Consider the following 22,054-nt stretch of genomic DNA (forward strand, 5'->3'; position numbering starts at 1 on the left):
TCATCTCTACTGTAGATCCCAGCTAGCATATCAGTCCATCCTCTCATCTCTACTGTAGATCCCAGCTAGCATATCAGTCCATCCTCTCATCTCTACGGTAGATCCCAGCTAGCATATCAGTCCATCCTCTCATCTCTACTGTAGATCCCAGCTAGCATCAGTCCATCCTCTCATCTCGACATCCCAGCTAGCATCAGTCCATCCTCTCATCTCGACATCCCAGCTAGCATCAGTCCATCCTCTCATCTCTACAGTAGATCCCATCTAGCATATCAGTCCATCCTCTCATCTCTAACTCCCATCTAGCATGAGTCCATCCTCTCGTCTCTACAGTAGATCCCATCTATCAATTACAGTAATTATCCCGAGCAGTCATTAGCCCCCCCCAATTCCCAACATCTTATATTTAAGTCATATAGCAGATGCTATTATCCAGAACCCAGGAATCCTAATAACCAAAGTTTGTTCCCCTCACCTCTTCGTGCATATGGCGAGGGAGCGATGCCTTCAACAGGCAGGTGAGGTAGGCCTGTCGGAAGAACAGGTGTCGCCCGGCAACGGGATGCTGAGAGCAGGTCTTAGCCAAGACCACCGCCTCGGTGAACATCTCACTGGACAGCAGGTAACGAACACGCAGCTCAAAGAACACTGGCACCTCTGAGCCTAGGTAGCGGTCCACTGTGGAGAGAGACAGGTCAAGGGTCAATGTTGCACCTCTGAGCCTAGGTAGCGGTCCACTGTGGAGAGAGACAGGTCAAGGGTCAATGTTGCACCTCTGAGCCTAGGTACCGGTCCACTGTGGAGAGAGACAGGTCAAGGGTCAATGTAGCACCTCTGAGCCTAGGCACCGGGCCACTGTGGAGAGAGACAGGTCAAGGGTCAATGCTGCATCCCAAATAGTGCTCTATATTTGGGGGAAGAAAGAGAAAGGAGTGTAACAGTAGTAAATATTAAATCCACAGAGAGAGGAACCTCTAGTTAACGGACTCCTGTCATTATAGATGGACGACTCCAGAGCAGATATTTACAGGACAGGTTTCTAGTCAGTAATACAACATGGATGAGTATGTAGAAGTTGGTCCATGGCCCTTCCCTCTCATCCTGCCTTTCTCTCCCAGACTCTCACCTTCATCCCGGGGCAGTTGTGAGTCCTTCAGGATGGCCTGTAGTATGGGGTTGGTCCACGGTCCCTTCTCTCTGATGATCTGTCCCACCTGCAGCAGGTGGATGTTCTGGTGTCTCTCCAGCTGGGAAAAACATTCCTGAAAAAAGGAGGAAGAGGTTAGCCTGGTCCAAGATCTTACGTGCCATCTTGCCAAACTCAGAGTGAGGTTTTAGAGCATTCCATAAAGCAGTGAGAAATGGATATGATCTGATTGGTCAGCTGATTCAAACAGATATGATCTGATTGGTCAGCTGAGTCAACACAGCCTCTTTGTGTCGTCTTGTTGACATGACAACAACCATAGGAGCTGGCAAGACAGCACAAACAGATATGGAACCAGGCTAGGAAGCAAGGGGTTGTTAAGACAACTCACCTGGAACGAATCAAGGATTTTTTTCAAGGGATCCTGCAGGATCTTATTTCTGTTCAAAAACAGCAAGAGCTCAAAAGCACTCCTGTGGAGACAGAAAGGGGTGGGGTGGGGGAGAGAAAGGGGTGGGGGAGAGGGGGAGAGAAAGGGGTGAGGGAGAGAAAGGGGTGAGGTGGGGGAGAGAAGGGGGTGAGGTGGGGGAGAGAAAGGGGTGAGGTGGGGGAGAGAAAGGGGTGAGGTGGGGGAGAGAAAGGGGTGAGGTGGGGGAGAGAAAGGGGTGAGGTGGGGGAGAGAAAGGGGAGGGTGTGGGGGAGAGAAAGGGGAGGGTGTGGGGGAGAGAAGGGGAGGGGACTGTTTAAGCCTCATACCTCCTTCAATAAATGTAACAACAGGGATGGAATAACAAGGCTGAAAGGGGCAGAGTCACCCTAGAAAACAACACTCATACTGGAGATGGAGACTGGGGGTGACAGGACTATGGACTCCAAGGAGCAGGTAAACAAGTCAACACTCATACTGGAGATGGAGACTGGGGGTGACAGGACTATGGACTCCAAAGAGCAGGTAAACAAGTCAACACTCATACTGGAGATATTGTCCTGTCACCCCCAGTCTATGTACCCCACGGAGCAGGTAAACAACACTCATACTTACAGGGCAAGGCTACTCAGTGTGTAGCATACATGTTCACAGTCAGACGGGAAGCAGGCCGAGGCTTGGACAAAGGAACATAGAGCAGTCTGGAGCACCTGCAGCTGTGGCAAGGGTACCTGCCAACGTCCTGAATACACCTCCACCAACTACAGGGGAAGGGAGCAGAGGGAGGAGAGAGGGAAAGGGGAGGGATACAGGTAGGAAAGGGAAGGGATACAGGTAGGGAAGGAGGGATACAGGTAGGGAAGGAGGGATACAGGTAGGGAAGGGGAGGGATACAGGTAGGATAGGGGAGGAGGAAAAATAAAGACAGTTTATAGGGAAACTATACCAAGACGTTGGATGGGCCCAATTAAAAACAATTGTTGTCCCTTTCACTGTATCACCATCTCAACTTATTTAGTAGCAACTGAATACTTCGCTAGCTACATTATTACCAAACTAGGCCATAGTCAGACTAACTAGACACTGTAGCTAGCTACATTATTACCAATCTAGGCCATAGTCAGACTAACTAGACACTGTAGCTAGCTACATTATTACCAAACTAGGCCATAGTCAGACTAACTAGACACTGTAGCTAGCTACATTATTACCAATCTAGGCCATAGTCAGACTAACTAGACACTGTAGCTAGCTACATTATTACCAATCTAGGCCATAGTCACACTAACTAGACACTGTAGCTAGCTACATTATTACCAAACTAGGCCATAGTCAGACTAACTAGACACTGTAGCTAGCTACATTATTACCAAACTAGGCCATAGTCAGACTACCTTCAATCTGACAAACTGTAAAAAAAACAACTTCAAAAAATGAAAGTGCAGACATTGAATTCCACTGGAGGTCTTAAACACGTTCCCGAATCTACTGTTGGTAAACTAGCAGCTCAACTAACTAGCTAAAGTGGGAACTGAAGATAACTTGGCTAACAAGCAAGCTACCCGAAAACGACTTGACAATGCTTTTCCCCGTAGCTAGCGAGTTAGCTTACTATCATGCATTCTGAAAAGGGTGAATTAGGATATAACATATGTGACATTACAGTGGGGAAAAACAGGTTGGTTTATTGGTTGCTAGCTAGCCATTTACGGGTTGTTATCTGTCTGTTTGAAGGGGGGAGGGGAATAGGTTGGTTGGCTAGTTAGCCTTAGCATAGATTAGAGAAAGCTAGCTAGCTAGCTACCGTTAGCTAGTACGAGTCTGTACTGGGGAAAACAAGTATTTCCCTTTCTCTCCCACAAGGTGTAATTCCAATACATTGCTTTTACCTTACAGAACCGTACACAATATAACTTGCTTTGAAGTCCGTATTCTTCACTTGAACTACTGACAAATAAACTCTTCAATTCTTTTTTAAAATCTTCCAACTCAAATTCACTCTCTTCTTCCGCCATACTGCTCGTCTGGCCTAGCGCGTAGCTACAGCGACCGAAACGCGACGCGTCCCGAGCGTATCGCCAGTCGAGAGATTTGATTGGATGAAACTCACGTCTGTATTGCCCTAGGGCGGAAAAAGACGTCTTGTGATTGGAGGACACTGCACATCATCTAAAAAATTTTTTTTTTTTTAAAAACGCCCCTACATTGAAAGGTATCTTATGTGTTTTCATATATTATGGGTTACATTGGAACATTGTTGCAACGTGTTTGATTAACGTTTCTTTGAACGTTGTCACCAACCTAATATTGAACGAGTCAATTTGTGATTTTATCTGTCTGTGTCTCTCTCATTTCAGAACGGCGGCATGATGAAAAAACACGTTATATCTTTCCATTCCGTTGATTGGTTGACATGAGATGATATTGGATTTGTGCTCATTTATTAATTAACAGGTGACACCAGCGCGCCTACCTTTATAAATCAATCCCCTACTGTCTCGTTAAAAGGAATCAGTTCTGGCTGTTGATTCCAAGGAGGACTAGGTCACAGTTGAGCAGCAGGTGACCAATGTTTATAACTGCTTCATTTATGGAATGCTTTGGGGAAAAAACCTTCCTCATCCTTTGAGTTTGTCAAGCAATTTGGTTTATGCAAGTTAATTTTTTATCTACCTTTACCCCTTATTTCTCTGCCATTTTAAAACCTACTATGTAAAGGCAGTATATGTAACCTGGAATTGGCATGTGTTTTAAACGGAGCCGATGTGAATATGACGACGAAGAGCCGACTAGACCATTTGAGATGCTACCCCGTGTGGTTCATACTAGGCCTACACCCTTTGAGTAAAAGGGTCCTTTTTTTTTTCTTCAGACCGATTCCTCAAAAGGTAATTGATCGCTGTCTCATTGCATCATGTCCTTATTGATCCTGTTTGGGCTCCAGTTCCCCTGCAGGTAGCAGTAGTTCAGGACTCTTGTTGACCACCATGTCTGTCGGGCTGTAGGTAGTCCTACACCACATGACATCACCCAGCACCGTAACGGCCACTGTGCAGACTATACTGTACGTTTTACCTGACCAATCAGATATTTATTATCCTATGATTTAAAAAAATATATATATTTTAACTGTTGTGAATATACTATGTCTGTAAGGATGACAGACTCATTTCCCCATGAGGGGATTAATTCACGTTCATCTCAGGGGTCGTGGGCTGGTTGGTAATCATCTTGTCCTGCTGCTGTGGAGAGTCCCGGTCTTTATCAGCAACAACATAGTGACGGCTCAGATCTTCTGGGAGAGGCTGTGGATGATACTGTGATGTGCAGAGTACTGGACAGATGCAAGGTCAGAGGGCCAAGGGCCAAAGATTTCTCCGTATTCCCTATATAGTGCACTATTCTTTATTAGACCAGATAATTTGGAATACGCTGCCATTTTGAATACAACAAGTGACAAAGTGGAGGCATCACTAGTTAATGCAAAGATGTTGTATTTTCAGGAACAAGCACATTTTCTAAAGACTATTTCTGACTGGTGTTTCATTGACTTTTAAAGATGGTGAGTAGACATTTTAACCTACATACACAAAGTGATGGTTCTGTATTGAAACTAAAAGTTCATATTAACAGTTGAGGTTTCAGCATGACTTCCTCTTCTCTTCCTGGTCAAGGTGTATGACTCCATGTTGACTCTCCCCAGAGACCTGCAGAACCAGCATCGCCAGGATGGGGAAAGTGCAACAGCTGCTCGGTGCGAGGGTTCCGGAACCAAGGCCCAGGTTGCCACGGCAGCTGGGGTTCTGTTCCTGATTTGCCAGGGTGCTGAGTCTGGTGTCTCTCAGCTGGACAGCTCCGTGTCATCACTGACTTCTATAATCCTCTGGAACACCAGGGCTTAAAGAGCTGGGTGCTGCCATCTTTATCTGCCGGGGGGGGGTCGGGAGCTCTCATGGCCAGGTACGGACCATAATGGCAATAAGTCAGACTTGGTGTTTTTTAATTCACCATTTTGATGGATGGATGTATTGTTGTCCTGAAACTACTGAAGCAACTATGTATTTTAAATGTCCTTCCAGTCATTCAGGGGGTGTCCTGGTGTTCTCGTGCCCACAGAGGGACGGCCCTGGACGGCATAAGGGTTGGTATAATAAACCACCACTAACCCTGCCCGCAGCCAGGGCACGTCTCATGTCTGATCTGCCCGACCAGAGGAGGACCCTATTCCCTATGTAGTGCACGACGTGTTCCCTAGAGAATAGGATGGTATTTGGAGACCTATTCCCTATAGAGACCAGGGTCCTATCCCCTATATAGTGCACTACTTTAGACCAGGGCCCTATATAGTACACTACTTTAGACTGAAGATCTAATGAAGTGCCTTGTATATCTGATGAAATAAAGGTATTTTATTTATTTACACTTTCTCAAAACGAGAGGATAGCAGAAAAACAAAGATAGTCTGACTGTTGGGCTGGAACAAATCCCTGCAGGAGCATACCTCCCCAGGACAAGAGTTGGCCACCACATCACAGCTCTCAGATATCAGGGCCGTGTTCACAAAGCATCTCAGAACAGGACTGCTGATCTAGCATCAGTTTTGGCTTTAGGTTATAATGGATAAGAGGGGACCTGAACATATTGAATAAGAGGGGACCTGATCCTAGATCATAATGAATAAGAGGGGACCTGATCATATTGAATAAGAGGGGACCTGATCCTAGATCATAATGAATAAGAGGGGACCTGATCATATTGAATAAGAGGGGACCTGATCCTAGATCATAATGAATAAGAGGGGACCTGATCCTAGATCATAATGAATAAGAGGGGACCTGATCCTAGATCATAATGAATAAGAGGGGACCTGATCCTAGATCATAATGAATAAGAGGGGACCTGATCCTAGATCATAATGAATAAGAGGGGACCTGATCCTAGATCATAATGAATAAGAGGGGACCTGATCATAATGAATAAGAGGGGACCTGATCCTAGATCATAATGAATAAGAGGGGACCTGATCCTAGATCATAATGAATAAGAGGGGACCTGATCATATTGAATAAGAGGGGACCTGATCCTAGATCATAATGAATAAGAGGGGACCTGATCCTAGATCATAATGAATAAGAGGGGACCTGATCCTAGATCATAATGAATAAGAGGGGACCTGATCCTAGATCATAATGAATAAGAGGGGACCTGATCATAATGAATAAGAGGGGACCTGATCCTAGATCATAATGAATAAGTGGGGACCTGATCATAATAAGAGGGGACCTGATCCTAAATCATAATGAATAAGAGGGGACCTGATCCTAGATCATAATGAACAGGTAGTGGTGGGGCTAAGTGGGGGGGACAGGGAGAGGTGGGGCTAAGGGGGACGGGCAGGGAGAGGTGGGGCTAAGTGGGGGGGGGTGAAAGGTAGTTTCAGATTCTACTGTTCATGCATTCAAAATGAAAAGATATGATATATATAAATATAATAGTGTCACTATATCCCAGAAAAGGCATGTCAGAAACTGAACAGGGGAGTCGTGTGTGTGTGTGTCCAGGCACAGGGTGTGTGTCCAGGCACAGGGTGCGTGTGTGTGTTAGTCCACTCCCAAGGCTTTGAGCTGTCGTTCGATGTCTTCGTCTGAGATGCCGTCTGATTTGGTGGCAGAAGAGGTGGGGTTGTTTCTGCTGGTTGAAGGAGCGTTCACCATCTACGATCAATAAGAACAACAAGTGAATCAACTCAACCTTGATTCTCCCAAGCATACGCCATTCATAGTATTTCCACAGTACTTAGTGTCCTGTCCAGGGGGTGTCCTGGTACATCAAGCTGCCTCACTACAGAAACAGGAGACAGACTAGTGTCCTGTCCAGGGGTGTCCTGGTACATCAAGCTGCCTCACTACAGAAACAGGAGACAGACTAGTGTCCTGTCCAGGGGGTGTCCTGGTACATCAAGCTGCCTCACTACAGAAACAGGAGACAGACTAGTGTCCTGTCCAGGGGGTGTCCTGGTACATCAAGCTGTCTCACTACAGAAACAGGACATAGACTAGTGTCCTGTCCACGGGGTGTCATGTCCAGTGGGTGTCCTGGTACATCAAGCTGTCTCACTACAGTAACAGGACATAGACTAGTGTCCTGTCCAGGGTGTGTCCTGGTACATCAAGCTGTCTCACTACAGAAACAGGACATAGACTAGTGTCCTGTCCAGGGGTGTCCTGTCCAGGGGGTGTCCTGTCCAGGGGTGTCCTGGTACATCAAGCTGTCTCACTACAGTAACAGGACATAGACTAGTGTCCCTATGGGCCATTCTGGCTCAGACAAGGCTAACTTACTTTACAAAGTATTTCCATAGAGCTGCAGAATGACATCCCCAGTAGGACCCTAACCCAGTAGGACCCTAACCCAGTGGGACCCTAACCCAGTGGGACCCTAACACAGTAGGGCCCTAACCCAGTGGGACCCTAACACAGTAGGACCCTAACCCTGTTGGACCCTAACCCAGTGGGACCCTAACCCAGTTGGACCCTAACCCAGTGGGACCCTAACCCAGTAGGACCCTAACCCAGTGGGACCCTAACCCAGTGGGACCCTAACACAGTGGGACCCTAACACAGTGGGACCCTAACCCAGTAGGACCCTAACCCAGTTGGACCCTAAACCCGTTGGACCCCTAACCCAGTAGGACCCTGACCCAGTGGGACCCTGACCGAGTGGGACCCTAACCCAGTGGGACCCTAACCCAGGAAGACCCTAACCCAGTAGGACTCTAACCCAGTAGGACCCTAACCCAGTTGGACCCTAACCCAGTTGGACCCTAACCCTCACCCAATGGGACCCTAACCCAGTTGGACCCTAACCCAGTGGGACCCTAACCCAGTGGGACCCTAACCCAGTGGGACCCTAACCCAGTTGGACCCTAACCCAGTGGGACCCTAACCCAGTAAGACCCTAACCCAGGAAGACCCTAACCCAGCAGGATCCTAACCCAGTAGGACCCTAACCCAGTAGGACCCTAACCCAGTCGTACCCTAACCCAGTTGGACCCTTGTCAGCCAATCAGCATTCAGGGCTGGAACCAGACAGTTTATAATGCTAGATACAGGTCCAGTTTCCCGGACACTGACGAACCCTGGTTCTATTTCAGATCTATATCTGGGAAACCAACCCCAAGGATCTCTTTCAGGGTTTAGTCTCTAGATTTATTCTGGCTTTATTAAAAATCAGATACATCATCGAGAACACATTTTATTTTAGAATAAAAACACCAATGTCTCACCTTTCCTGATATCTCGATGCCGATCTCGTCCAGAACCTGGTTAACAATGCTATCAGACTCCTCCTCGTCTCCAGACTCGTCAAAGATCTCATCCAGTGTGTCGTTAACTGAGAGAAGGGGACAGAGAGATGACTCCTATTAAAACACACACACACACACACAGCTCACACACACACACACGCACGCACACACACACCTCCACCCACACACTACCTGTCAAAAGTTTTAGAACACCTACTCATTCAAGGGTTTTTCTTTATTTTTACTATTTTCTACATTGTAGTATAATAGTTAAGACATCAAAACTATGAAATATCATGTAGTAACCAACAAAATGTTAAACAAATCAAAATATTTTATATTTGAGGATCTTCAAAGTAGCCACCCTTTGCCTTGATGACAGCTTTGCACAATCTTGGCATTTTCTCAAGCAGCTTCACCAGGAATGCTTTTCCAACAGTCTTGAAGGAGTTCCCACATATGCTGAGCACTTGTTGGCTGCTTTTCATTCACTCTGTGGAAAAACTCATCCCAAACCATCTCAATTGGGTTGAGGTTGGGTGATTGTGTAGGGTGATGTTGGTTAAGTGTGCTTTAAATTCTAAATAAAATCACAGACACCAGCAAAGCACCCCCACACCTCCTCCTCCATGCTTCAATGTGGGAACCACAAATGGGGAGATCATCCGTTCACCTACTCTGCGTCTCAAAGACACCGCGGTTGGAACCAACATTTTTCACCAGTCTAATGTCCATTGCTCATGTTTCTTGGTCCAATCAAATCTCTTCTTATTGGTGTCCTTTGGTAGTGGTTTCTTTGCAGCAATTCGACCATGAAGGTCTGATTCACGCAATCTCCCTCTGAACATTTGATGTTGAGATGTGTCTGTTACTTGAACTCTGTGAAGCATTTATTTGGGCTGCCATTTCTGAGCCTGGTAAACTCTAATGAACTTATCCTCTGCAGCAGAGGTAACTCTGGGTCTTCCTTTCCTGTGGCGGTCCTCATGACAGACAGTTAACTCTAATGAACTTATCCTCTGCAGCAGAGGTAACTCTGGGTCTTCCTTTCCTGTGGCGGTCCTCATGACAGACAGTTAACTCTAATGAACTTATCCTCTGCAGCAGATGTAACTCTGGGTCTTCCTTTCCTGTGGCGGTCCTCATGAGAGCCAGTTTCATCACAGGGCTTGATGGTTTTTCCGACTGCACTTGAAGAAACTTTCAAAGTTCTTGAAATGTTCCGTGTTGACTGACCTTCATGTCTTAAAGTAATGATGGACTGTCGTTTCTCTTTGCTTATTTGAGCTGTTCTTGCCATAATATGGACTTGGTCTGTTACCCAGTAGGGCTGTCTTCAGTATACCACCCCTACATTGTCAACACAACTGATTGGCTCAAATGCATTAAGGAAAGAAAGAAATCCCTCTAATTAACATAAGGTACAGCTGTTAATGGAAATGCAATAATAGTATGTAGTACACTATATAGGTTTTAATAGTATGTAGTACACTATACAGGTATTAATAGTATGTAGTACACTATATAGGTAATAATAGTATACTATATAGGTTTTAATAGTATGTAGTACACTATATAGGTATTAATAGTATACTATATAGGTATTAATAGTATGTAGTACACTATATAGGTTTTAATAGCATGTAGTACACTATATAGGTATTAATAGTATGTAGTACACTATATAGGTATTAATAGTATGTAGTACACTATATAGGTATTAATAGTATGTAGTACACTATATAGGTATTAATAGTATGTAGTACACTATATAGGTATTAATAGTATGTAGTACACTATATAGGTATTAATAGTATGTAGTACACTATATAGGTATTAATAGTATGTAGTACACTAACTAGGTAATAATAGCATGTAGTACACTATATAGGTATTAATAGCATGTAGTACACTATATAGGTATTAATAGCATGTAGTACACTATATAGGTATTAATAGCATGTAGTACACTAACTAGGTAATAATAGTATGTAGTACACTATATAGGTATTAATAGTATACTATATAGGTATTAATAGTATGTAGTACACTATATAGGTATTAATAGTACACTATATAGGTATTAATAGTATACTATATAGGTATTAATAGTATGTAGTACACTATATAGGTATTAATAGTATACTATATAGGTATTAGTAGTATGTAGTACACTATATAGGTATTAATAGTATACTATATAGGTATTAATAGTATGTAGTACACTACATAGGTATTAATAGTATGTAGTACACTATATAGGTATTAATAGTATACTATATAGGTATTAATAGTATGTAGTACACTATATAGGTATTAATAGTATATAGTACACTATATAGGTATTAATAGCATGTAGTACACTATATAGGTATTAATAGTATCTAGTACACTAAATATATATATATATTATGCTACATTAGCAGTCTTATCATCATGAGGACAACATAGAATGTGTAATATACATATAGATCCAGTCTTCAAATCATGGAGAACAACAACATAGAAAGTGTAATATAGATCCAGTCTTACCATCATGGAGGACAACATAGAATGTGTAATATAGATCGTCTTACCATCATGAGGACAACATAGAATGTGTAATATAGATCGTCTTACCATCATGGAGGACAACAACATAGAATGTGTAGTATAGATCCAGTCTTATTATCATGAGGACAACATAGAATGTGTAAAATAGATCCAGTCTTACCATCATGGAGGACAACAACAGAATGTGTAATATAGATCCAGTCTTATCATCATGAGGACAACATAGAATGTGTAATATAGATCCAGTCTTACCATCATGGAGGACAACATAGAATGTGTAAAATAGATCCAGTCTTATCCTCATGAGGACAACATAGAATGTGTAATATAGATCCAGTCTTACCATCATGGAGGACAACATAGAATGTGTAATTTTGATCCAGTCTTATCATCATGAGGACAACATAGAATGTGTAATATAGATCCAGTCTTATCATCATGAGGACAACATAGAATGTGTAGTATAGATCCAGTCTTATCCTCATGAGGACAACATAGAATGTGTAATATAGATCCAGTCTTATCATCATGAGGACAACATAGAATGTGTAGTATAGATCCAGTCTTATCATCATGAGGACAACATAGAATGTGTAATATAGATCCAGTCTTACTCAGCTCCTCTGACATCTCCATCTTCATGTTCTCCTTCTGGAAGTTCTGCATGGTCTGTTGCATCTTCTGAGGGTCCATCTTCTTATTGACAGCCTGCATAGTCTGAGACGGGAGAGGAGAGAGAGTCACATGGTCTGGTTACACTTTGCAAAAGGCAGAAAACACCCATTAAAATACAGAGACACAGAGACAGACAGACAGACAGAGAGACAGACAGACAGACAGACAGACAGACAGACAGACAGACAGACAGACAGACAGACAGACAGGAGAGACAGAGAAAGACAGACTGACAGGAGAGACAGACAGACACAGGAGAGACAGACAGAACGCTGTCCAAGGTGTCTACAGTAGGTACATCACCCCCCGTGGGGAGAAGCAGCCCACTGATCCACACTAGGTACATCACCCCCCGTGGGAAGAAGCAGCCCACTGACCCACACTAGGTACATCACCCCCTGTGGAAAGAAGAAGCCCACTGACCCACACGTACTTTGGTAGTGGTAGCCATGGCCCCTGCCATCTTCATCTGGGAGTTCATGAGTTTGGTCTGAGAGGACATGGAGGTGACCTTTGAACCGACGGCGTAGCTTCTGTTCTTCTGTCTCCTCAGCTGAACCAGCTGTTTGGCCAGGATGGTACACGCCTCCTTGTTCCCCGTCTTCGCCATCTTCTTAATCTCCATCTCCTGGGAGACAACGTGCATTCGGAAAGTATTCAGACCCCTTTGACTTCTCCCATATTTTGTGACAGCATTCTAAAATTATTTAAATCGTCCCCCCCATCAATCTACACACAATACCCCATAATGACATCACAATACCCCATAATGACATCACAACACCCCATAATGACATCACAATAGCCCATAGGTTTCCAGTGAAGCATTTTTATTTATCTAACCTTTATTTAACTAGGCAAGTCAGTTAAGAACAAATTCTTATTTTCAACAACGGCCCTAGGAACAGTGGGTTAACTGCCTGTTCAGGGGCAGAACGACAGAATTTGACCTTGTCAGCTTGGGGATTTGATCTTACAACCTTTTGGGTTACAAGTCCAACGCTCTAACCACTAGGCTACCTGCCTCCTCAACACTCTAACCACTAGGCTACCCTGCCTCCTCTACACTCTAACCACTAGGCTACCCTGCCTCCTCTACACTCTAACCACTAGGCTACCCTGCCTCCTCTACACTCTAACCACTAGGCTACCTGCCTCCTCTACACTCTAACCACTAGACTACCTGCCTCCTCTACACTCTAACCACTAGGCCACCTGCCGCCACTCTAACCACTAGGCTACCTGCCGCCTCTACACTCTAACCACTAGGCTACCTGCCTCCTCTACACTCTAACCACTAGGCTACCTGCCTCCTCTACACTCTAACCACTAGGCTACCTACCTCCTCTACACTCTAACCACTAGGCTACCTACCTCCTCTACACTCTAACCACTAGGCTACCTACCTCCTCTACACTCTAACCACTAGGCTACCTGCCTCCTCTACACTCTAACCACTAGGCTACCTGCCTCCTCTACACTCTAACCACTAGGCTACCTGCCTCCTCTACACTCTAACCACTAGGCTACCTGCCTCCTCTACACTCTAACCACTAGGCTACCTGCCTCCTCTACACTCTAACCACTAGGCTACCTGCCTCCTCTACACTCTAACCACTAGGCTACCTGCCTCCTCTACACTCTAACCACTAGGCTACCTGCCTCCTCTACACTCTAACCACTAGACTACCTGCCTCCTCTACACTCTAACCACTAGGCTACCTACCTCCTCTACACTCTAACCACTAGGCTACCTGCCTCCTCTACACTCTAACCACTAGGCTACCTACCACCTCTACACTCTAACCACTAGGCTACCTACCACCTCTACACTCTAACCACTAGGCTACCTGCCTCCTCTACACTCTAACCACTAGGCTACCTGCCTCCTCTACACTCTAACCACTAGGCTACCTGCCTCCTCTACACTCTAACCACTAGACTACCTGCCTCCTCTACCCTCTAACCACCAGCGTGGTGGGCACTGTATACAAAAGACAAAGATGGAAACCAAGACAGCAATCTAGGGCTGACTAGCCTGGGTGACAGCCTGTAATCTAGGGCTGACTAGCCTGGGTGACAGCCTGTAATCTAGGGCTGACTAGCCTGGGTGACAGCCTGTAATCTAGGGCTGACTAGCCTGGGTGACAGCCTGTAATCTAGGGCTGACTAGCCTGGGTGACAGCCTGTAATCTAGGGCTGACTAGCCTGGGTGACAGCCTGTAATCTAGGGCTGACTAGCCTGGGTGACAGCCTGTAATCTAGGGCTGACTAGCCTGGGTGACAGCCTGTAATCTAGGGCTGACTAGCCTGGGTGACAGCCTGTAATCTAGGGCTGACTAGCCTGGGTGACAGCCTGCAATCTAGGGCTGACTAGCCTGGGTGACAGCCTGTAATCTAGGGCTGACTAGTCTGGGTGACAGCCTGTAATCTAGGGCTGACTAGTCTGGGTGACAGCCTGTAATCTAGGGCTGACTAGCCTGGGTGACAGCCTGCAATCTAGGGCTGACTAGCCTGGGTGACAGCCTGTAATCTAGGGCTGACTAGCCTGGGTGACAGCCTGTAATCTAGGGCTGACTAGCCTGGGTGACAGCCTGTAATCTAGGGCTGACTAGCCTGGGTGACAGCCTGTAATCTAGGGCTGACTAGCCTGGGTGACAGCCTGTAATCTAGGGCTGACTAGCCTGGGTGACAGCCTGTAATCTAGGGCTGACTAGCCTGGGTGACAGCCTGTAATCTAGGGCTGACTAGCCTGGGTGACAGCCTGCAATCTAGGGCTGACTAGCCTGGGTGACAGCCTGTAATCTAGGGCTGACTAGCCTGGGTGACAGCCTGTAATCTAGGGCTGACTAGCCTGGGTGACAGCCTGTAATCTAGGGCTGACTAGCCTGGGTGACAGCCTGTAATCTAGGGCTGACTAGCCTGGGTGACAGCCTGTAATCTAGGGCTGACTAGCCTGGGTGACAGCCTGTAATCTAGGGCTGACTAGCCTGGGTGACAGCCTGTAATCTAGGGCTGACTAGCCTGGGTGACAGCCTGTAATCTAGGGCTGACTAGCCTGGGTGACAGACAGCAATCTAGGGCTGACTAGCCTGGGTGACAGCCTGTAATCTAGGGCTGACTAGCCTGGGTGACAGCCTGTAATCTAGGGCTGACTAGCCTGGGTGACAGACAGCAATCTAGGGCTGACTAGCCTGGGTGACAGCCTGTAATCTAGGGCTGACTAGCCTGGGTGACAGCCTGTAATCTAGGGCTGACTAGCCTGGGTGACAGCCTGTAATCTAGGGCTGACTAGCCTGGGTGACAGCCTGTAATCTAGGGCTGACTAGCCTGGGTGACAGCCTGTAATCTAGGGCTGACTAGCCTGGGTGACAGCCTGCAATCTAGGGCTGACTAGCCTGGGTGACAGCCTGTTTTCGCCATCATACCAACTTCTTGTCACTCCATTGTTATGTTTGGCATGAATGTAATGATGTCACAAACAGACTCGAGGTTTTCCACATGGACCCACAGAGCATCCGGAAAGAATTCAGAGCCCTTGACTTTTTTACACATTTTCTTACGTTACAGCCTTATTCTTAAATAAACATATGTTTTTTCTCATCAATCTACACACAATATCCCATAATGACAAAGCGAAAACAGGTTTAGATATTTTTTACAAATGTATTACAAATTTAAAAAACAGAAACCTTATCGACATAAGTATTCAGACCCTTTGCTATGAGACCTGACATTGAGCTCAGGTGCATCCTGTTTCCATTGATCATCCTTGAGATGTTTCTACAACTTGATTGGAGTCCATCTGTGGTAAATTCAATTGATTGGACATGATTTGGAAAGGCACACACCTGTCTATATAAGGTCCTACAGTTGACAGTGCATGTCAGAGCAAAAACCAAGCCATGAGGTTGAAGGAATTGTCCGTAGAGCTCCGATACAGGATTGTGTCGAGGCACAGATCTGGGGAAGGGTACCAAAACTATCTGCAGCATTGAAGGTCCCCAAGAACACAGAGGTCTCCATCATTCTTAAATGGAAGAAGTTTGGAACTATCAAGACTCTTCCTAGAGCTGGCCGCCCAGCCAAACTGAGCAAACGGGGGAGATGGGCCTTGGTCAGGGAGGTGACCAAGAACCCGATGGTCACTCTGACAGAGCTCCAAAGTTCCTCTGTGGAGATGGTTGTCCTTCTGGAAGTTTCTCCCATCACATAACAGCCCGCTTGGAGTTTGCCAAAAAGGCACCTAAAGGACCAATACTGAACTATTTGGCCTGAATGTCAAGCATCATGTCTGGAGGAAACCAGGCACCACTCATCACCTGGCCCATACCATCCCTACAGTGAAGCATGGTGGTGGCAGCGTCACGTCTGGAGGAAACCAGGCACCACTCATCACCTGGCCCATACCATCCCTACAGTCTGAAGGAAACCAGGCACCACTCATCACCTGGCCAATACCATCCCTACTGTGAAGCATGGTGGTGGCAGCGTCATGCGGTGGGGTTGTTTTTCTACAGCAGGGACTGGGAAACTTGTCAGGGTCGAGGGAAAGGGTACTGAGTAAAGGGCCTGAATACTGATGTAAAATGTGATATTTCAGTTGTTTTTATAAATAGGTAAAAAAATGTGTTAAATCTGTTTTTGTTTTTTTGCTTTGTCATTATGTTGTATTGTGTGTGTGTGTGTGTGTGTGTGTAGATTGAGGCAGTATGAATACACTGTACATTATCCATGACTCCGATACTCTCTGTATTCACTACTACAGAACAGACTACTACTACACCCCCACCAGTTGTTTTTCCTGTTTCTCCAGGGAAGATCTGTCTCTGGTGATCTGTCTCTGGGTTCCTCTCAGCTCTTTGGTCTGCTCCTTTATCACATCTAGACACAACGGTGGGAGAGAAAACTACAAGATCAGTACTAGTTCTTGGTAGCGGTGGGAAAGAACTACAAGATCAGTACTAGTTCTTGGCAAACAGAGGAGAAGAGAGAAACAATTGTTGTTTATTTCACTTGTTTTGGCCAAAACATACGTTTCCCATGTCAATGAAGCTCTTTGAATTGAGAGAGGAGACAGACGAGAGATCCACAGAGGGGATTCTACAGCATCATCGTCATCATCATCATCATCATCATCATCATGATGATGATGATGAAGAGACTGAAAATCCAAGTGACAGAACCTACCTGTACCGCAAAAAGTCGTGAGAGCAAACCTCTCCTGTGGATACCCCATCGCCACCCACTACGGCCAAAAGGACCAACAGCACGTACTGCTGCTACGTTATTGTTGTTATGACTCTGTGGTACTCTATACAGACCAGCGTACTGAAAGGCAGGCAGATAACACTTCCCTGTGTCCCGTCTCCCCCCCCTTCAGATTACCTTCTATTTAAGGACAAAAACTAGTTTGTTTGTTTTTAAATACAAAAACATTAAGTTTGTTCAACATTCTGTAATAGGAATGTTCAGGAGTGCTGAGCCTACCTGTTAGACAGATGTGTAACGTTAAGTGTTACACTCTCTTATAATAAGAGACTGAAGCTAACTTTGCAAATGTCAGCGAGCTGAAACGCCGAGTCTGTGTACACTTACCATCTACTGTCTTTTCTTGAAGAAGCCGGCCATGGTGACAGGCGATAATTTGGCCAAATAGCTATAATCCAATGCTATTTAAAAAAAAAGGACACCGCCTGTTCATTAAACCAGACCACCGACTTGTTTATTTCCTGGTTCGGAGAGAAGCAGGAAGTGCAGCACGCGAATGGGGGCGTTCGAGACAGCCTAGAATAAAAGCGCTGCGCTCACACTGAGCCAAGTCGCCTGGGTAGAAAGACAACCGCTAGGTGGCAGTAGATACCTAGTTCCATAGTCACACCACACCCTCAGCTGCATGGGGATACCCAGCCAAACACAGAGCTCTTTACAGACTGTAAATAGCTTCCAGCTGACTCGATCTGTCTGTTCATGATTTGGGAATGGGTCTTGAATTTGAATAAGTATTGTGTTTGATTGCCAAGTGGGTGTTTCCTCCTGATAGTGACATTATGCTGTGTTCATAACAAGTGGGAACCTGGGGGGGAATATTGCTTGCAAACTGGGTCAACGATTTGTGTGGTTTCAAGTGCTTTGAACTTGTTGAGAACACCGATTTGGCTAATGGCAAACAAGCAGCGGTGTCAACCATAAACTACAGCTTTCATGCTCCCAAACAAATTATAGTTTTAAAAAAAACATATCCTTTGTTTGATGAAATCCTTACTTGAAAAAAAAAAATAACGTTCATTAAATACAGCCACGGACTTGTTTCCTTGTTGAGATTCAATTGGCACATCGGAGTTTCCATTTTAGATCAACATTAATGAGCAAATAGTCGGTGGTTGTTTTTGATTAACGTTTATTTGAAAAAGTATGGATTTCATCAAATAAAGAATGGCAACTACAAGGGGACAAACATAAGTACAAGATAAGCGTTTTCAAAATGTAAATTGGTTTTTGAAGTTTTGACGTTGGAGCGAATTGATGTCACCTGAGCTGAAATTCCACAAAGCCTGGAATATATTGAGCTATATTATAGGCTTACATTCGTAAATTATATTATTTTATACTAATACAATTGCTCAGAGGAAGAGATTTTGTTCAACAAGAAATACTTTTGATTCTCAAAAAGATATGGGCCAAAATTATTGGCACCCCTGTTTTCAATACCTCACCTTGTGAGGATAATCTCCCAGTGTATTATAATGCCATGTTTATCTCCCAGTGTATTCTGACATGTTTATCTCCCAGTGTATTATAATGCCATGTTTATCTCCCAGTGTATTATAATGACATGTTTATCTCCCAGTGTATTCTGACATGTTTATCTCCCAGTGTATTATAATGCCATGTTTATCTCCCAGTGTATTATAATGCCATGTTTATCTCCCAGTGTATTATAATGACATGTTTATCTCCCAGTGTATTCTGACATGTTTATCTCCCAGTGTATTATAATGCCATGTTTATCTCCCAGTGTATTATAATGCCATGTTTATCTCCCAGTGTATTATAATGCCATGTTTATCTCCCAGTGTATTATAATGTCATGTTTATCTCCCAGTGTATTATAATGCCATGTTTATCTCTCAGTGTATTCTGACATGTTTATCTCCCAGTGTATTATAATGCCATGTTTATCTCCCAGTGTATTATAATGCCATGTTTATCTCCCAGTGTATTATAATGCCATGCCATGCCATGTTTATCTCCCAGTGTATTATAATCTGACATGTTTATCTCCCAGTGTATTATAATGCCATGTTTATCTCCCAGTGTATTATAATGCCATGTTTATCTCCCAGTGTATTATAATGCCATGTTTATCTCCCAGTGTATTATAATGCCATGTTTATCTCCCAGTGTATTATAGTGTTTATCTCCCAGTGTATTATAATGCCATGTTTATCTCCCAGTGTATTATAATGCCATGTTTATCTCCCAGTGTATTATAATGCCATGTTTATCTCCCAGTGTATTATAATGCCATGTTTATCTCCCAGTGTATTATAATGCCATGTTTATCTCCCAGTGTATTCTGTTTTGCCATGTTTATCTCCCAGTGTATTATAATGCCATGTTTATCTCCCAGTGTATTATAATGCCATGTTTATCTCCCAGTGTATTCTGACATGTTTATCTCCCAGTGTATTATAATGCCATGTTTATCTCCCAGTGTATTATAATGCCATGTTTATCTCCCAGTGTATTATAATGCCATGTTTATCTCCCAGTGTATTATAATGCCATGTTTATCTCCCAGTGTATTATAATGCCATGTTTATAATGACATGTTTATCTCCCAGTGTATTATAATGCCATGTTTATCTCCCAGTGTATTATAATGCCATGTTTATCTCCCAGTGTATTATAATGCCATGTTTATCTCCCAGTGTATTCTGACATGTTTATCTCCCAGTGTATTATAATGCCATGTTTATCTCCCAGTGTATTATAATGCCATGTTTATCTCCCAGTGTATTATAATGCCATGTTTATCTCCCAGTGTATTATAATGTCATGTTTATCTCCCAGTGTATTATAATGCCATGTTTATCTCCCAGTGTATTATAATGACATGTTTATCTCCCAGTGTTATTATAATGCCATGTTTATCTCCCAGTGTATTATAATGCCATGTTTATCTCCCAGTGTATTTCTGACATGTTTATCTCCCAGTGTATTATAATGCCATGTTTATCTCCCAGTGTATTATAATGCCATGTTTATCTCCCAGTGTATTATAATGACATGTTTATCTCCCAGTGTATTATAATGCCATGTTTATCTCCCAGTATTATTGACATGCCATGTTTATCTCCCAGTGTATTATAATGCCATGTTTATCTCCCAGTATATTATAATGACATGTGTTTATCTATATTATAATGACATATTTATCTCCCAGTGTATTCTGACATGTTTATCTCCCAGTGTATTATAATGCCATGGGGGTCCCTTCTAAATAATCAATGTTTCCAGTGTGTCCAGCAGATCTCCCAGTGTTTATTCCAGCAGTGAGCTGAGGATGTTTATGTCCCAGTTATTCTGAAATTAGTGTAATAATTCCAGTTTAGCCAGTGTATTAACAGGGGATCCCTTCTTTAGTGGGTCCAGCATGAGGAGGAGGGTGTGGCTTAGTTGAAATTAAGTAATTCCAGTGTGTAAACAGTGGTTTAGTGGGTGTGGAGAGAGTGGCCCAGATGAAAAGTAACATGTGTAAACAGTGGTTTAGAGGGTGTGAGAGAGGGGCCCAGATGAAAAGTAACATGTGTAAACAGTGGTTTAGTGGGTGTGGAGAGAGGGGCCCAGATGAAAATTAACATGTGTAAACAGTGGTTTAGAGGGTGTGGAGAGAGGGGCCCAGATTAAAAGTAACATGTGTAAACAGTGGTTTAGTGGGGTGGAGAGAGTGGCCCAGATGAAAATTAACATGTGTAAACAGTGGTTTAGTGGGTGTGGAGAGAGGGGCCCAGATGAAAAGTAACATGTGTAAACAGTGGTTTAGAGGGTGTGGAGAGAGGGGCCTAGATGAAAAGTAACATGTGTAAACAGTGGTTTAGAGGGTGTGAGAGAGGGCCCAGATGAAAAGTAACATGTGTAAACAGTGGTTTAGAGGGTGTGGAGAGATGGCCCAGATGAAAAGTAACATGTGTAAACAGTGGTTTAGAGGGTGTGGAGAGAGGGGCCCAGATGAAAAGTAACATGTGTAAACAGTGGTTTAGTGGGTGTGGAGAGAGGGGCCCAGATGAAAAGTAACATGTGTAAACAGTGGTTTAGAGGGTGTGGAGAGAGGGCCCAGATGAAAAGTAACATGTGTAAACAGTAGTTTAGAGGGTGGAGAGAGTGGCCCAGATGAAAAGTAACATGTGTAAACAGTGGTTTAGAGGGTGTGGAGAGAGTGGCCCAGATGAAAAGTAACATGTGTAAACAGTGGTTTAGTGGGTGTGGAGAGAGGGGCCCAGATGAAAGTAACATGTGTAAACAGTAGTTTAGAGGGTGTGGAGAGAGGGGCCTAGATGAAAAGTAACATGTGTAAACAGTGGTTTAGTGGGTGTGGAGAGAGTGGCCCAGATGGGGCCCAGAAGAAAAGGTCAAACTTAGGACACAAGACAGAATACGGAACAGGAAGTGACTTTATTATGGAACTCAACAGGAAGTGACTTTATTCTTGGACATGGAACCACCATCTCAATTAGTTACCGTTGAATTTATAGAAACTGGTCGGACATTAGTCTACTAATCATCGATGAACATCCAATTCTCTTCCTTACGAAGTTCAAACAGGGAGACTCGGTTAGACCCTGGCACCTTTTGACGTCAGACTCATTTCACTGCTCAGAGCAGTACGACACCAAAACAACAAGACACTTTCTAAATACCTTTTCCCATGAGGTTTCCAGAT

At 44.2% G+C, this 22,054-nt stretch overlaps 2 protein-coding genes across 6 annotated transcripts; both read right to left on the reverse strand.

Moving 5' to 3' along the window:
- Positions 1–425: 425 nt before the first annotated feature.
- On the reverse strand, positions 426–3,626 carry LOC121843648 (zinc finger protein 292-like). The gene is made up of 5 exons (XM_042313409.1): positions 3,464–3,626; positions 2,190–2,335; positions 1,539–1,620; positions 1,127–1,262; positions 426–678 (listed from the first exon to the last, which is right to left on the reverse strand). Exons 1-5 carry the CDS (start codon positions 3,587–3,589, stop codon positions 449–451), a joined length of 720 nt encoding a protein of 239 aa, XP_042169343.1. The 5' UTR covers positions 3,590–3,626; the 3' UTR covers positions 426–448.
- A 2,337-nt stretch (positions 3,627–5,963) lies between these two features.
- On the reverse strand, positions 5,964–17,851 carry LOC121843647 (charged multivesicular body protein 2b-like). 5 transcript variants are annotated; one of them, XM_042313406.1, is made up of 8 exons: positions 17,707–17,851; positions 16,901–16,992; positions 12,542–12,736; positions 12,048–12,150; positions 8,860–8,966; positions 6,858–7,288; positions 6,748–6,779; positions 5,964–6,263 (listed from the first exon to the last, which is right to left on the reverse strand). In XM_042313406.1, exons 3-6 carry the CDS (start codon positions 12,731–12,733, stop codon positions 7,175–7,177), a joined length of 516 nt encoding a protein of 171 aa, XP_042169340.1. In that variant the 5' UTR covers positions 12,734–12,736; positions 16,901–16,992; positions 17,707–17,851; the 3' UTR covers positions 5,964–6,263; positions 6,748–6,779; positions 6,858–7,174. The 5 variants fall into 5 exon arrangements, with proteins under 5 accessions (XP_042169340.1, XP_042169338.1, XP_042169342.1 ...); XM_042313404.1 differs by having other exon boundaries at positions 5,964–6,320; XM_042313408.1 differs by lacking the exon at positions 6,748–6,779 and adding an exon at positions 6,780–6,804 and having other exon boundaries at positions 5,964–6,231.
- Positions 17,852–22,054: the final 4,203 nt, after the last annotated feature.

The sequence above is a fragment of the Oncorhynchus tshawytscha genome, unplaced genomic scaffold (assembly GCF_018296145.1).
Source record: "Oncorhynchus tshawytscha isolate Ot180627B unplaced genomic scaffold, Otsh_v2.0 Un_contig_5592_pilon_pilon, whole genome shotgun sequence".
Taxonomy (NCBI): domain Eukaryota; kingdom Metazoa; phylum Chordata; class Actinopteri; order Salmoniformes; family Salmonidae; genus Oncorhynchus; species Oncorhynchus tshawytscha.